Source organism: Acanthopagrus latus, chromosome 13, assembly GCF_904848185.1.
Source record: "Acanthopagrus latus isolate v.2019 chromosome 13, fAcaLat1.1, whole genome shotgun sequence".
NCBI lineage: Eukaryota > Metazoa > Chordata > Actinopteri > Spariformes > Sparidae > Acanthopagrus > Acanthopagrus latus.
The window spans coordinates 6,314,663-6,327,370 of record NC_051051.1 but is presented as its reverse complement, the minus strand read 5'-3'; the positions used below and the strand labels follow the sequence as shown (position 1 = coordinate 6,327,370).

General features: G+C 41.0%; 2 protein-coding genes across 10 annotated transcripts in view; one reads left to right on the top strand and one right to left on the bottom strand.

Moving 5' to 3' along the window:
* npas2 (neuronal PAS domain protein 2) overlaps positions 1-4,419 on the top strand; it is a 46,166-nt gene extending 41,747 nt beyond the window's left edge. For all 7 annotated transcript variants that reach the window (XM_037120799.1, XM_037120796.1, XM_037120798.1 and 4 more), the window contains one exon: positions 82-4,419. In XM_037120799.1, the coding sequence (XP_036976694.1) occupies positions 82-303 (222 nt within the window). In that variant the 3' untranslated portion in view covers positions 304-4,419. The remainder of the gene's footprint in view (positions 1-81) is intronic.
* A 504-nt stretch (positions 4,420-4,923) lies between these two features.
* On the bottom strand, positions 4,924-11,059 carry radx (RPA1 related single stranded DNA binding protein). Of its 3 annotated transcripts, none has more exons than XM_037120803.1 (15): positions 10,972-11,059; positions 9,981-10,569; positions 9,281-9,423; positions 8,982-9,174; positions 8,648-8,756; positions 8,169-8,269; positions 7,967-8,086; positions 7,784-7,879; positions 7,528-7,695; positions 6,890-7,047; positions 6,642-6,814; positions 6,112-6,188; positions 5,799-6,035; positions 5,397-5,579; positions 4,924-5,271 (listed from the first exon to the last, which is right to left on the bottom strand). In XM_037120803.1, exons 2-15 carry the CDS (start codon positions 10,552-10,554, stop codon positions 5,129-5,131), a joined length of 2,475 nt encoding a protein of 824 aa, XP_036976698.1. In that variant the 5' UTR covers positions 10,555-10,569; positions 10,972-11,059; the 3' UTR covers positions 4,924-5,128. The 3 variants fall into 3 exon arrangements, with proteins under 3 accessions (XP_036976698.1, XP_036976697.1, XP_036976699.1); XM_037120802.1 differs by lacking the exon at positions 10,972-11,059 and adding an exon at positions 10,699-10,965; XM_037120804.1 differs by lacking the exon at positions 10,972-11,059 and adding an exon at positions 10,699-10,965 and having other exon boundaries at positions 6,642-6,796.
* Positions 11,060-12,708: the final 1,649 nt, after the last annotated feature.

Genomic DNA, 12,708 nt, shown 5'->3' with positions numbered 1-12,708 from the left:
CAAGTTAATATTCAGAGATATCGCTCGTGTTTACACTGATCCCCCGGATGTAAACTTACATGTTCTCTGTCGTGTCTGCAGATGACTCAAGGACTCGTACAAGGTGGATCTACTCCAACATTCTTACACACCGCTAATGTCCCGCAGCAAGGCACTGTGGGATACATCCAGCAGCAAACACAGCAAGTGCCGCAAGCACAGCAGCAGCAGCAGCAGCAGCAGCAGCAGCAACAGAGGCAATACCAACATTCCCAAAACCAGACTAGCAATGTTTCAGACTTCCGAAATATGTTGACTCGGTAGCGCTGTGGACCGTGGTTAGAGCGCCGAGATCGCCCCCCGTGTTGTCGCCGTGTAGACGGCAGCGCGTTGTGGCAATTGGAAGTCAAACTTGACGCCAGTGGGAATGCTTCTAGCGACCTGACTTTTGATGTGAAGCTGCCCATTCAGAGGGAAGCCGGTGTGTTCGCACGTGGAGTAAAAAAACCACAAGCAGAGGCCGCACCGGCCGGACGTCACCTGCAGGGTTCTGTGGAGATTCTGAGGTGCTGGACCTTAGCGTCACGCTCAGGCGTCAACAAGGCGAAACTGCCAGAACAAGTGGATTATCAAAGCTCTCGACAGACTTCTAACAGAGAGAGTTTCCTGCTAAGTGTGTTTGCACTTTGGTACCACCCCCCCCACCCAAAAGTAGAATATTTATTTTTGCCCGTGAATTAATATTCTATTCCCCTCACTAGTAATGGCTCCATAGTGAGATTAGCTTTCAAACCTACACTCGATGGCCCTCCCCAGTGACATCAAGTCCAATTTTCAGCCCCAGTGAAAGTGGCTCATCTCATAAAGGGATTTGTGTACATTAAAGTGTATTCCAGCCGGCAGACATCAGATGTCGCTTTTGTCCCCAAATCAATGATTTACTCGCGTGTATGTTCATGATAAGTCACAAGAGAGGGGCTGTATGGCGAAACATGCAGCGCTGACATGACCGCCATATCTAAAGGTCAAGTTTGCTAAGAATTCATACGCAACACGCTGCACTGGGAAGCTGTGGGGGATATTCTATTATTAGAAAAGGTCTATCTAGATTTTTAAAGCCTCAATCTGGGACAGAAGAAGGGGTGCTGCAACTATCGCACCACTTCTCGCTGAGAATGACAACAAACAAAGCTCTTAAGTCCTGATTCTAGGTGCTTCTGGTGAGCTCTGCAGTACTTAGGTGATAGACGAGTTAGCAGAGGGGGGAAAACTTTGTGCCTTTAACCGTGGTGCGTCCATGGTGCGGTTTGATGGTTTTGTCTGATTACGGCTTTAAAAATCCAGCTCAGGTCCATTTGGAATACAAAGCTCTATTTTCATAGGTCATAATTTATTGTTTTCCACATCAGATTTAAACAAAAAGAGACATCTAGATTTGTAATGGATATATTACAAATATATATTGGATGCTTGTTGCAACCTTTACTTCAGTAAGTCCAAACTCTTTTTCAACACTTTCTGTAATGATAGTATGTAATAAGATTCTTGAAACTATTTACTGAAACCCTAATGAAATCATTTCATGTTTATTTATTGCATATAAATTTGAAGAAACTAGTTTTATACTCAAAAGTTCACACTATGTGTCCATTCAGACATTGAAAGGTCAACACTGGTCTTGATGTCTTATCCCACCCGGGTCAATGGTTCAATGCAAGCTGCTCTCACGACAGCGGTGCAACAAACTACATCACAGGTGTAGGCTTGGTGAATTGACATAGACTCTGCCTGCTACCTGGGTATTTGTGAACAGTATTACCTTGTTTATTTTCTTTATTTGACCGCGTCAGAAGTCACAACCAAATTAGCCCAAAGTAAAAGTCCAAGTAAACGAAACTCTGAATGTGATCGCCTCGAAAAATGTAATTACTGCCAGCAGATATTGTTTAAAATATATTAACCTCCAACGCGTTATTCTGTAATATATCACACAGCTGCAGATAACAGAGACACTATATTTAAAGTATCAGACGTTGTCTGCTCATACATCCTGAAGTTAATGATGTTCTCTGCTGAGTCCTCATCAGTATTTCAAAATGTTACAATCTGGTTCCTTTCTTTTTGAATGACAATCTTAGGGAGTCCTTTGACAAAATACTATTTTATGTTTGTAGAGGGGGAATCCTGCTGTGATATGTGCATCTACTAATCAGCTCTCCTGACTACACTCCTTTCTCTTAACAGCCATATTAAATATAAAGATAATATACGACACCTGTCTACCAGGGGTGTTTTAACACTTAAGTACAGACCAAAATATTATAGTACGTAAGAATTGGCCACCTTACATTCATACTCCCAAGAGAGTAACTGGCTTAGTTAGCCATGCAGCTAGCCAGACCATCAGGGCAGTTAATTCTTCACTTTCAGTTGATCATTTTGGTAAATTTTTGGATGACATAAATTAAAATTCTACATATTGCACCCTCAACAGAGAGAAGGCTGATTGTCCGAATGAGGTTGCGAGCATTCAATGTGACGGTTACCATTTATCAAGATGAAAGGACTGAAAGAGGTGTGGAGTGTACAGGCTGAGCCAGATCAGCAGGTGAACAATATCCAGGAAGAAAACAAACTGAAGAACATAAACAGTGTGTGCATCTCTCTTGTGTTAATGACAATCAGAGACAATGTGAAACAGTATACTGCAAAGAAGCTGCCTGTGCCAGAGTCTGAGATTATCATTTAGAATTTAAAAATCTTTAAATGCATCCCATGGGGTTGTTGCACAAAGCTCAGCTGGAAAAAAATGTCCTCAAATTCTCTCTGTAGAACTACACTTAATTTTAAAAAAGGACCCTTCGTGCTCCGTGTGACCGTTTGGTCTCAGCCACCCTTCAAGTTATCCACGTCACAGTCAAGACTGGTGCTGTTCACGGTGGACGACAGAGCTCAACATGTTCGTTCAGTGCCGTTTTTCACTTTCCTATGTGCAATGTCAATTTGAAGAAGAAGAATGTTAATTTATACTGTTTGAAATGTTTCAGAACAGATGTACGATGTATATAGAGGTGTATAATAAGCCATTGTACCATGTAAATTATATGGAAATATTTTTTTAACGACAATGTCCAAACATTCCTTCAGTTGTTGACATCAGCAGTATCTTTAAACAAACAAACAAACAAAAACAGACTATAAAAAGGTGTATCCAGTGAAGAATACAGGGATTAAAGCAGGACTTTGTCTTCATGGGAATGTGGTGCAAGTGTTGGCCTTTTCCTAAACATGATAAGAAAACACAGACACTCTGGAGTGAAAGAAAGATGAAATGAAGAATCTCAATCCTTGTGTCCCCGTCGAGCAGCTGATGAGACCAACAGCTGAATCTTTAAAAAGGCAGTTCAGCCAAAGCTGACATCTTCATTTAAAAAGAAAAAATGGTTTCAGTTTTTTAGCTTTTCAGAAAAAAAGTGCAATTGTACATCATCGTCAAAATCTATATATTAAGATGGCCGCGGGAAGTTTCGGTCTCCCTTGACGAACTTCTACGCGTCGACATAGCAACATTAAAGACAGCCCGTGTAAGTTGAGCTCAGCCAGCAGCTCAGAGGTGCCATAGACGACTTCAGCTTTTCTTTCTTTCATTATTCAATTTAATTTGAACCACAGAAAGAAACCTGAAGACATTTTGAGAAAATGTATAATTTTGCAGAGTCGATCACACGCAGTGCGACTTCCCCTTCAGACTGTTGTTCATCCAATCACTCAGAGACGCGAAACAGCTGCTGTCAAACTGTTATTGTTGATAGTTCATGCATTGTGTTCCAGATGTGGGTTAAGCCCTGAATTAGTTTTGCTTTGGACAAATCACCTCATTGTGCACCAGACATTTGGGAGTAAGATGATTTTTAAAGTTGTTGTTTTTTGTGTGTGTGTGTGTATTGCTTCACAAGTTATTGTAAATAAGCCATCTGCCCGGTCGGTACTGTCTTTTCTTTCTTGTCGCTCTCTGCACATCTGTTTCTTTCTTTTCTTTCTTTCAGAATGCTTTTCTTCTTCATGGGGTTTTTCATTGAGTGTTTTTGAAGGCATGTGATTTGAATCACGTCTAACATGTACTTTTGCTGATTTGTAAAATAATGGCCGACACCTTAAATGTGTGTGTGTGTGTGTGTGTGTGTGTGTGTGTGTGTGTGTGTGTGGGCGGTCAGTCCGATCAATGCTTTCTGTGTAAGATTTGCCAGGAGATGAACAAAACAAACCTGGTGGTTCGCAGCCATTTCTGCAGTTTCAGTGCAGAAACAAACATTGAATATATTGTATAATAGAATGTAAAAAAAAAAATTTAAGACTATATAGTTGTTTATTTTATATGTCTAATAGATTACTTATGTATGTTACATGATTTTAAAATTAAAGTAATTTTGTAACAGATAATGAAGTGTCTTATTAGAGGAGGTGAGGCTTTTATTTGCGTTCAAGTTGGTGTTGCACAGTCACTTGTATGGCTTATTTTCTTTTCTGTACTTACCATCAAAATAAGCTTTAAAAATATCGTTAATATTGTTTTAAAAGAAATTAACAAATTAAGTTTACATTCTAAAATATCTTGATATTAATTATGTTATATTGAATTATTTATAAATCAACCTGGATATTGTGAAATATATGAAAATAAATATTTTTAAACATATGCATCGTTATTCTGAGCAATGTGTTGGCACAGAAGATTATTTTGTGTGGACAGGATTGTTTCTCAGCTGTGTGTTCTCACTGTGAAAAGACATGTTTTCACTTCAGAAAGTCAGATGAGTATTAGCCTACGAAGACGACGTAGTCGGCCGCTGGACATGGAGCAAAAAAGGCAAGTTTTACACCAAGTCTCTCAAAGATGCTTCACTTAAGACAATGTTGTTGTTGTTTGTGGATTGATGATCAGATTTAGGAAATGCAAAATCAGATTTATTGAGATGTTTATGCTGTACAGGTGAAAAAAGCAATCAAATAATTTACAAGTATCAAACTGAGGTTTGGTCCAAAACAAGTCGACCAAGTTTCCTTTGCTCTTTTAATCTAAAATAACTCTGCTTACATGATTAAAGAAAGCTGATAATATTTACAAATTATTCTCACAAAACCGAACACTTTAGTTCGGCTGAACCTCGTTGTCTGTCACTCTGTACACTTTGTTGATCAGGACCTCCACCTTATCTCCGCCCAGATGACAAAGGTCCAAGATGCATACGACATGCATGTCCTCCAGCTCACAGGCCGTCTCTAAGATGTCCTCTGCAAGACAAAACATTTCACATCTCTTGTCATGTTGGGCCAAAAATGACGCTAAGTATGGAGTGATTAAAGACTTCTCAGGTGTGTGTAGTGACTGTTTCCTGAACGGGTGGTGTGGTGGCTACCTGGCTCAGGGAGTGCTGTCTCACTGTGGTTGGCAGGGTCACTGAGAGGGCAGAGGAAGTCCGATGAAAGGCAGGACAGCATCGTGTTGCCATGGGGGTCCTGAGGAAGACCTACAGCCCTGGGCTCATCTGTGCTCACGACAGGAAAGAACGCAGCATCGATGGCTATCTGCATGTTTATACCTGTCAAAAGTAAAAAAAAAACAAAAAACGAGAAGATTTGCAAACTGATTTTGATGGTCGTCATCCCTGTTCTTTGCCAACAATCAAACAACATAAACATCAGAACTTACCAAATTACACAGCAAATTTTTACCACATGAGAGAGCTGTTTATGAGAAACAGAAGGCAGCAGCCACATCCAAGACTGCTGGAGTATTTCCTACAGGGAAAAACTTTTACCTAAAATTGTGACTCTGTAGTATCCTTGACAGAACACAGATGGGATGGTATCAGTGGTTTGCTCCGGTCCCCACCGTGTCGGCTGAAGGTTACCCCACTGCAGGAGGACGTCCTTCTCATCAAAGGTGAACCTTCGAGAGATGCTGTCCTGGTACAGAGCGCCTTGACATAAATGTTCCTTCACTTCATGTAGCTGCTCCGGCCAGCTGCTGCTTTCCCAAGACAGTACGTGGGAGTCTGGAGGAAACAGACACATCAGTGTGACAGAACATGCAAGTTTCTCCGAAGTAAAGCTGTAGCTTCAGTAATGCACCTTCCACACTGTGAGCCTCCTCAGATTCAGAGTCGCTGTCCTTTTCTTCCTGCTCTGTAGTTTCGAGTCCAGCCCTCCTGTAAGGAGTGAAGACAGATGAGCTCAGAACAGTTGAAGTAGGTTCCTGATGAACACTAAAAGCTGAATCTGCAGAACTTTTCTGCAGGAGCGCTACCAAGATTCAAGGAGGTCTGCTTGGCTTCTCTGGAAAACATGTTGATACGTTTCATTTAAAGATTTACATGATTTAATATCAAATAGAAGCTGCAGGAATGAGTCAATTCATCAGCTAGTCTATTGAAAGAAAATGAATCACTAACTATTTTGTTAAACATTGGCCAGTTTCAGCTTCTTCAGTACAAGTGTTTGCTGCATTTCTTTGTCATTTATGACAGTAAATGAAAAGTCTTTGGGTTTGGAACTGTTGGTTAGACGAAAGAAGCAATCATTAGACGCTAACTGACAATCGGGAAAATGATGAGCAGACTTATCAAGCTCACAAAATCTGACAGCCACGAGTCAAATCACACCTTGTTTGAATTCTTCTTCTTTTACTTCTGCTTGCTGAGATTTCCTCAACAGATGGAGATGTTAAACTGGCCTCTGAGGTCTGCTCAGCTGTCGAGGGATGGTTGTGTGTGTCAGGTACAGCTCTTTCATGCACATCAGAAGAAACATCTGGCACCTGCAGGACACCAGTTGACTCATTTTAAAGCATAAATAGCCACAGTAAATGAAAAGTGGCTTTAAAAGAGGCTTTTGAAATCACGTCTAATACCTCTTTCTCTTGTGTTTGCTGAGGCTCTGAGGTCTTTGGGCTTTTCATGTAGCGTACTGCTGTGATTTGTCCTTGAATGGCAAGTCTTTTATGTTCCCTGTACTGCAGGGTCTCCAGCTCCCTCTTCAAATCAGCTGCGGCAACCAGAGGAGCTTGAGCTGAAGATGGAGCAGAATGGTTTTAGCTCTACATGACAGTTAAACCAACTCACTTTCTCTGGGGGATGCAGAATTATAGATGCAGGCCATAATGTTGTCTATAAACTGTCTTCTTATGGGTGGCTTGAAAGAATATCCTTCAAAAACTCTGATAAAATGTACAAAGACAAACTCTCTGCGGCTTTGCATCGAGACAAAAACAGAGCAGGTGTTCAGTGCACTATGCTGTATCTTGTTGCAGAACTGCTTGCGAATGCTGACCCAGATATTATTGGATTCCTGCCACCCACAAGAGAACCGAAAGAATCTCATTACGGTTCAGTGCTGAGGTGGAGGTTGTCATTCATGCCCTGAAATCATAAAAAATGCATCTTCTTCTGCAGGTAATTGGCACATTCTGAAATAAAACCATCTCAAAATCTAAGCCTGCGAGTGTGTTCTTAAAAAAGAAAAAAGAACCACTCTGTATTTTCCTCTCACCTGAGGGATCTGACATTGACTGGGTACATTTCTGTGGGGGGCGGGGGTAACAGTAGTGACCACCAACTGCAGTCTTCTGGAGGACAACATTGTCCTTTAGAGTTTTGGTCCACCGGATGAAGCTCTTCACTTTAGGATCACTTACATACGGCTGACCTTTGTGGTAGCCTGTTGTGAAGACAGATAACATACAGTCACCGTCACCATACTGTACAGATGTAGATTACTAGATATTTATTGTTACAGCTTCGCAAACCTGTGATGAACGTCTCCGTCTCGCAGCTGCTTGTGAGGTAGGGCAACGAGTTTTCCACTTTACAGACTCTCATCTGAGTGCACACCAGGTAGGTCACTGTGGAGGAGATGGTGAAAACAGTAAACAAACCCAGTGAAAAACACCTACAGAGCCGTCAGACAGGAGCTGAAACAGTCCACTTACTCGGGCATATACGACTGAAGATTTCAGGTTGAGATGAGGAAAACACTTCCAGGATAAAAGGCTGGTCAGACGTTCCGTCCACTGCGTGTATCCAGCGATACGTCCAGTATTTCTCTGGACCTGATTGATAATAGTTAGTCAGCAATTAACTGAATTAGCATTACTTCAATTTTTAAGAAACGGACTTATGAACATTGCTTACCCTTGTTCCCTTTACTCTTGACTCTTTCAACGCGACCGACAAACGTCACTAAACCAATGACATCACATGCGAAATTGTTGGATAGTTTTTCCAACTCTGACCTGTGAGATACATAAGAGACATGAATCTGTTTTTGAACATGGCTTGGGCCAGGAAGTGCGTCATAAAAAAAATTATATTAAGTTTGATATTAAGGTAACCTCAATATATTTGCGCCACCAGCCACAAAAGTTTCACGTAATACTGGACCAATTTTAAAAATCATTGTCCCTCTCAGACATTTAGACAGAAAACATGGGGAAATAAGGTCGGGGTTTAAAAATATGTAATCAAAACAACAGAACACTTACTACAAGTAACTTTTAACTGATTATGAAACAGTCTCAATTTAATATCGATGCCTAAAATAAAAGTTCCTTGTTGTAGCTTTAAGTATCTGATAGAGACAGACACATGTTTAACAATAACCAGTTCATTACCTGGTGATGAACTGGTAGGAAACCTCAGGCAATCCCCACTGAGGCAGGACACTCTTTGGCGAGACCACAGTGATGACCGATGTTGGGTTGCGAGGATTCAGGCAGATTTCTTAGGAGAAACACATATGAAAGACATTACAGAGAGTTAATAAAACTACACAAAACTCTTTTATAATAACTTTTAAAACTTTACTTTCAGTTGTTTGACACATGTCACATATCTCAGCACTGTACAACATTTTCAGACAAAAAAAAACAAAGGAAATACTATTTATACACAACTTTCGTTTTGAACTTCATAAAAGGGCTCTGTGGTCTGTAGTTCTGTACGTACCAATGGAGTTAAATGTCTTCATTCTGTGATGGTCCATCTGCGGGTGTGACCGATTTGAATAGCTCTGCTTCAAGGTGTAACTCTGAAGGTACAACACTGTGCCCACGTTCAGTCTCTGGTAAAACTCCGGACAAAGTTCGTTCCAGAGTACGAGGGACATTGTCCCGCTCTGGTCAGCAACTTCAAAGTACGCCTGAAATATGACACAAATGTAAAATTTGTATAAGAAATATGAAGGCGAGATCCACTTCACATCGTGTTACTGACATCTCCAAATTCTTGGGAAGTTAAAAACTCACCTGGTAGGGGTAATCAATCTTCAGCCCAAACTTTCCGTAATATCTTAACCTGGATTTGTGTATTATCTTCACAAGTAGAGGGAGAGGTTTCCATGTGTTTCTAAAGCATGACTCCAGACTATGAAGAAGAGTGATCTTGGACACTGTTGAAGAGAAGACATTGAGGCCAACACATATTCACGGCTGAATGACATGAGAAGTAATCCAAAGAAGATTTTGCAAGAGCGATATGTTGCCTTTACTAGACAGGGTGCCAGTTCATCTATTCTAATCAACAACCTTGTTCCTGGTGTGTCTCGTTAAGACTGTGAATAATGAATATAATCCATGTGGCAGATATATAATATTAATCGTATTGGTTTTATGAAGGATGGTGCATACTGTTATATCTTCAAATACAGCTGAAAATTTGTATTTTCCAGGTCTTGATAGCTGAATAAGTTAAAATGATTTTCTAAAAGACCTTAGAGAGTTATAGCTGAGAACTATAAAGTCTCTGTCTGCTTGGCCATCATAGCTGTGGTGGAATGATTAGTCAGTGTCAAAAGATTAAATAAGCCCAAATTTAAGGCCTGAAATGCCTTTTTCAGGGCTGATGCCATTTATTACTCAGTCCATACAATACAATACAATACAATAGATACACCAGTCAATGTAAAACAGATCTGTGTGAGGCCGAGGAATCGTCATAGTAACTCACCGTCCAGCACTGCGTCTGATGGGGGACCGCCTGAAGTCCAGATGTCTCCCTCTGGATCATCGTTGTTCCACAGGGACAGGTAATGTTTGCGGCTTACCTGCAGAGGAACATCACTCTGCAGCAGCACACTCCTCTCCATGCCGTGCTTGACCAGCATGGGCAGTGAGCTGACATCCTTTATACGAGGCAGGACAGCTGACCGCCCTGCAGCACATCTGAGCTTTTCAATGCAAATGTAACCGTGTCCCAGTCTCCTCTCGTTGTAAACAAACGAGCCCTGCATGATGTAGATGTCGACACCAGTCCTCAGGATGTTTGTGTGCACTAGATGGTTTAAACTAGGGTGAACAAAGCATTTGGCTCGACAGACTCCGTCAGTGACCGTCACGTCGTAGCTGTAGCTGTCAGTCTGCTGCCCCTCAGCTTGCTCACACAGGTACCGCTGTAGTGCAGTGACAGCGACGGGAGCCGTTTCCTCAGTCTGTAGTTTCAGCCGTGAGGAGGACAGACACTCCAACGTCCTCTGGAGGAAAGATGCTTGACAAGTCGAGGAACAAGACGAGTTATCCTCCATTTCTCACCCAGTTACCTGCAAGACAGCCGGTGCGTCAGTAATGTAATCAAACTCTGTCATGTTAGCTTGTTGGCTAACCAACTTCTACCTGCCAGCAACAACAACAGCGTTGTACTCCTCACGTTTAAACTTAGGCAGACTTACCGGTGGCAACCTGAAGAATGTAGAAGACTTATCTCACTGCAGCTAGTTTACCATTCAAAACTTTAAATGTCATTGTTTTTAGAGGAAGATACAGTTAGACTAGCTACAAACTACAAACAACACGGGTGCACTTTGATTACGTCACCAACACCAGAGCGTACGAAAATACATTAAATTCACCATAAGTCTGTTTTATATTTCTAATTTAAGGTTACCAAGCCAAATAGTTGAGGTTAAGTGTTAGCTGCAAACTACCGGTCCACAATAAAATACCTATTTTAAAATTCCGCGCTGGTTAGACCAACCGTTTTCCACGCGACGACTGGCGAAGGCATTGCCCGCCTTTCGCTGTCACTGATTGGCTTAGCCTGACATTTTCTGCCTCACTAACCAATCACACTCATCATACCTAAACCTAACCAATAAAAACAACGCAGTCACCGAGTGCTAACCAATCAGAGGAAGAGATGGGCGGGACTTGACAACGCTCGGGAAAAACCTGTGTTTCTCTTGTTTTTGTTCTTTTATTTGGCAAACATGCTTTTCAAGAAAGAGTTGAACTTTTGTTTTAGGACACTGAAACAATTGCACTGTACACATCATGTGGTAGATAATTACATCTGTGGGTGACATGTATGGATATTGTTTTAAGTTCGGTTTTGAGCTTTTAAAATAATCATTTTCACTGACTTGATACTGTTTGATATCCATTTCCTCTGAATGTGTTAACTACTTCTTCATATACCATCCAGTCACCAGTACAGCTGAAGTCTGAATACTATTAATCAACTTTAAGGATGTTATTTGAATTAAACAGTTACATGTGAACATTTTACTATGGGTCATAACTTTATTGATTTGAGAGGGAGAGAAAGAGGAACAGGGGAAAAGAGTTTTTAACTTTTCTAATGTATTGTTGTATTCTTTGATAAACAATCACCACCTCAACATGACATGATTACCAGTTTGACCAAGAATTTAAAAGGATTAAAACAACATGTATATTAAAATAAATCTTACATACATAACAATGAAACTTTTTTAAATGAATAAAAGCAGTCAGTCTTCAACTGATGTCTTTCTCCTTAAACAGCTATACAGCTTATTTGTTATGTTGTGTGAGTATTTGATGCCTATTTTGTGCCAGCAGGGGGTGACAAGTTGATCCAGGAGAAGAGCTCCAGGATCACAAACAGGACCCCTGCTGTCCAAATCAAATCAGCAAACCGACCTCATCAGTCAGAAGAGTTTTGCCTCTTTATTACATAGTATAGGGTTAAAAGTATATCCATGTATTTGTCAAAAGATGTATCAAAGCATCAGCATACAGTGGTGTTTTAACATTGCACTTTCAGCTTGAAGGCAGCAGCTTAGGGAACACCCTTTCCTGTTACAGCAGGTCCAGAGAGGAAGAGGTTTCTGATTTTTCTGAGGGTTTAATTGTCCAGCCCGCTCAGAGGAGCGAACTCAACCCCCCTCAAGACCTTCGGTATGAAGTTAAACACAGACTAAGAGTCAGATCTTATCATTCAACATCAGCAGCGGACCATAATTGTTCCTGTGGCTGAATGAGAGCATATTACTGTTCCAAATTCTTTAGTGGAGCCTCTCTAGGAGGGTGGAGACTATTATTGCCTGAGGTTTTGAATGTAGGTATCAGCAGTCACATACAGGTGTCATTTTTAGGTGTCCACACACTTTTGTTAAACAGGATTTGCAGTTATTCATAACGCTGACATCCCTTCATTTTTTTAAATTCCAACTTCCTAACGAATCATGCCATCATGCTACTCTCATTTCCTCCAGTGAAGCAACGGACATCTAACTGTTTAGTTTTACCAACAATAGATGTGTCATAAGTCATGAGGCACAGCCAAGAGCTCCCTGTGTTCTGTACAGTTTTACAATTCACATTTGTAGGTCAGGTTACATCTGTAGAAACCTTCCTTGCTGTTTCCTCAGCATCACTGGTTAAAATAAAACAGACAGCTGTGAAAGGTGGCAGCAGAG

Coding starts and splice junctions, on each gene's coding strand:
- radx (XM_037120803.1), bottom strand. CDS start 10,554: ATGGAGGATAACTCGTCTTGTTCCTCGACTTGTCAAGCATCTTTCCTC. Junction 9,175..9,280: donor AGATTGATTACCCCTACCAG/GTGAGTTTTTAA, acceptor GTCATATTTCAG/GCGTACTTTGAAGTTGCTGA. Junction 6,189..6,641: donor AGAAGAAGAATTCAAACAAG/GTGTGATTTGAC, acceptor CACTCCTTACAG/GAGGGCTGGACTCGAAACTA.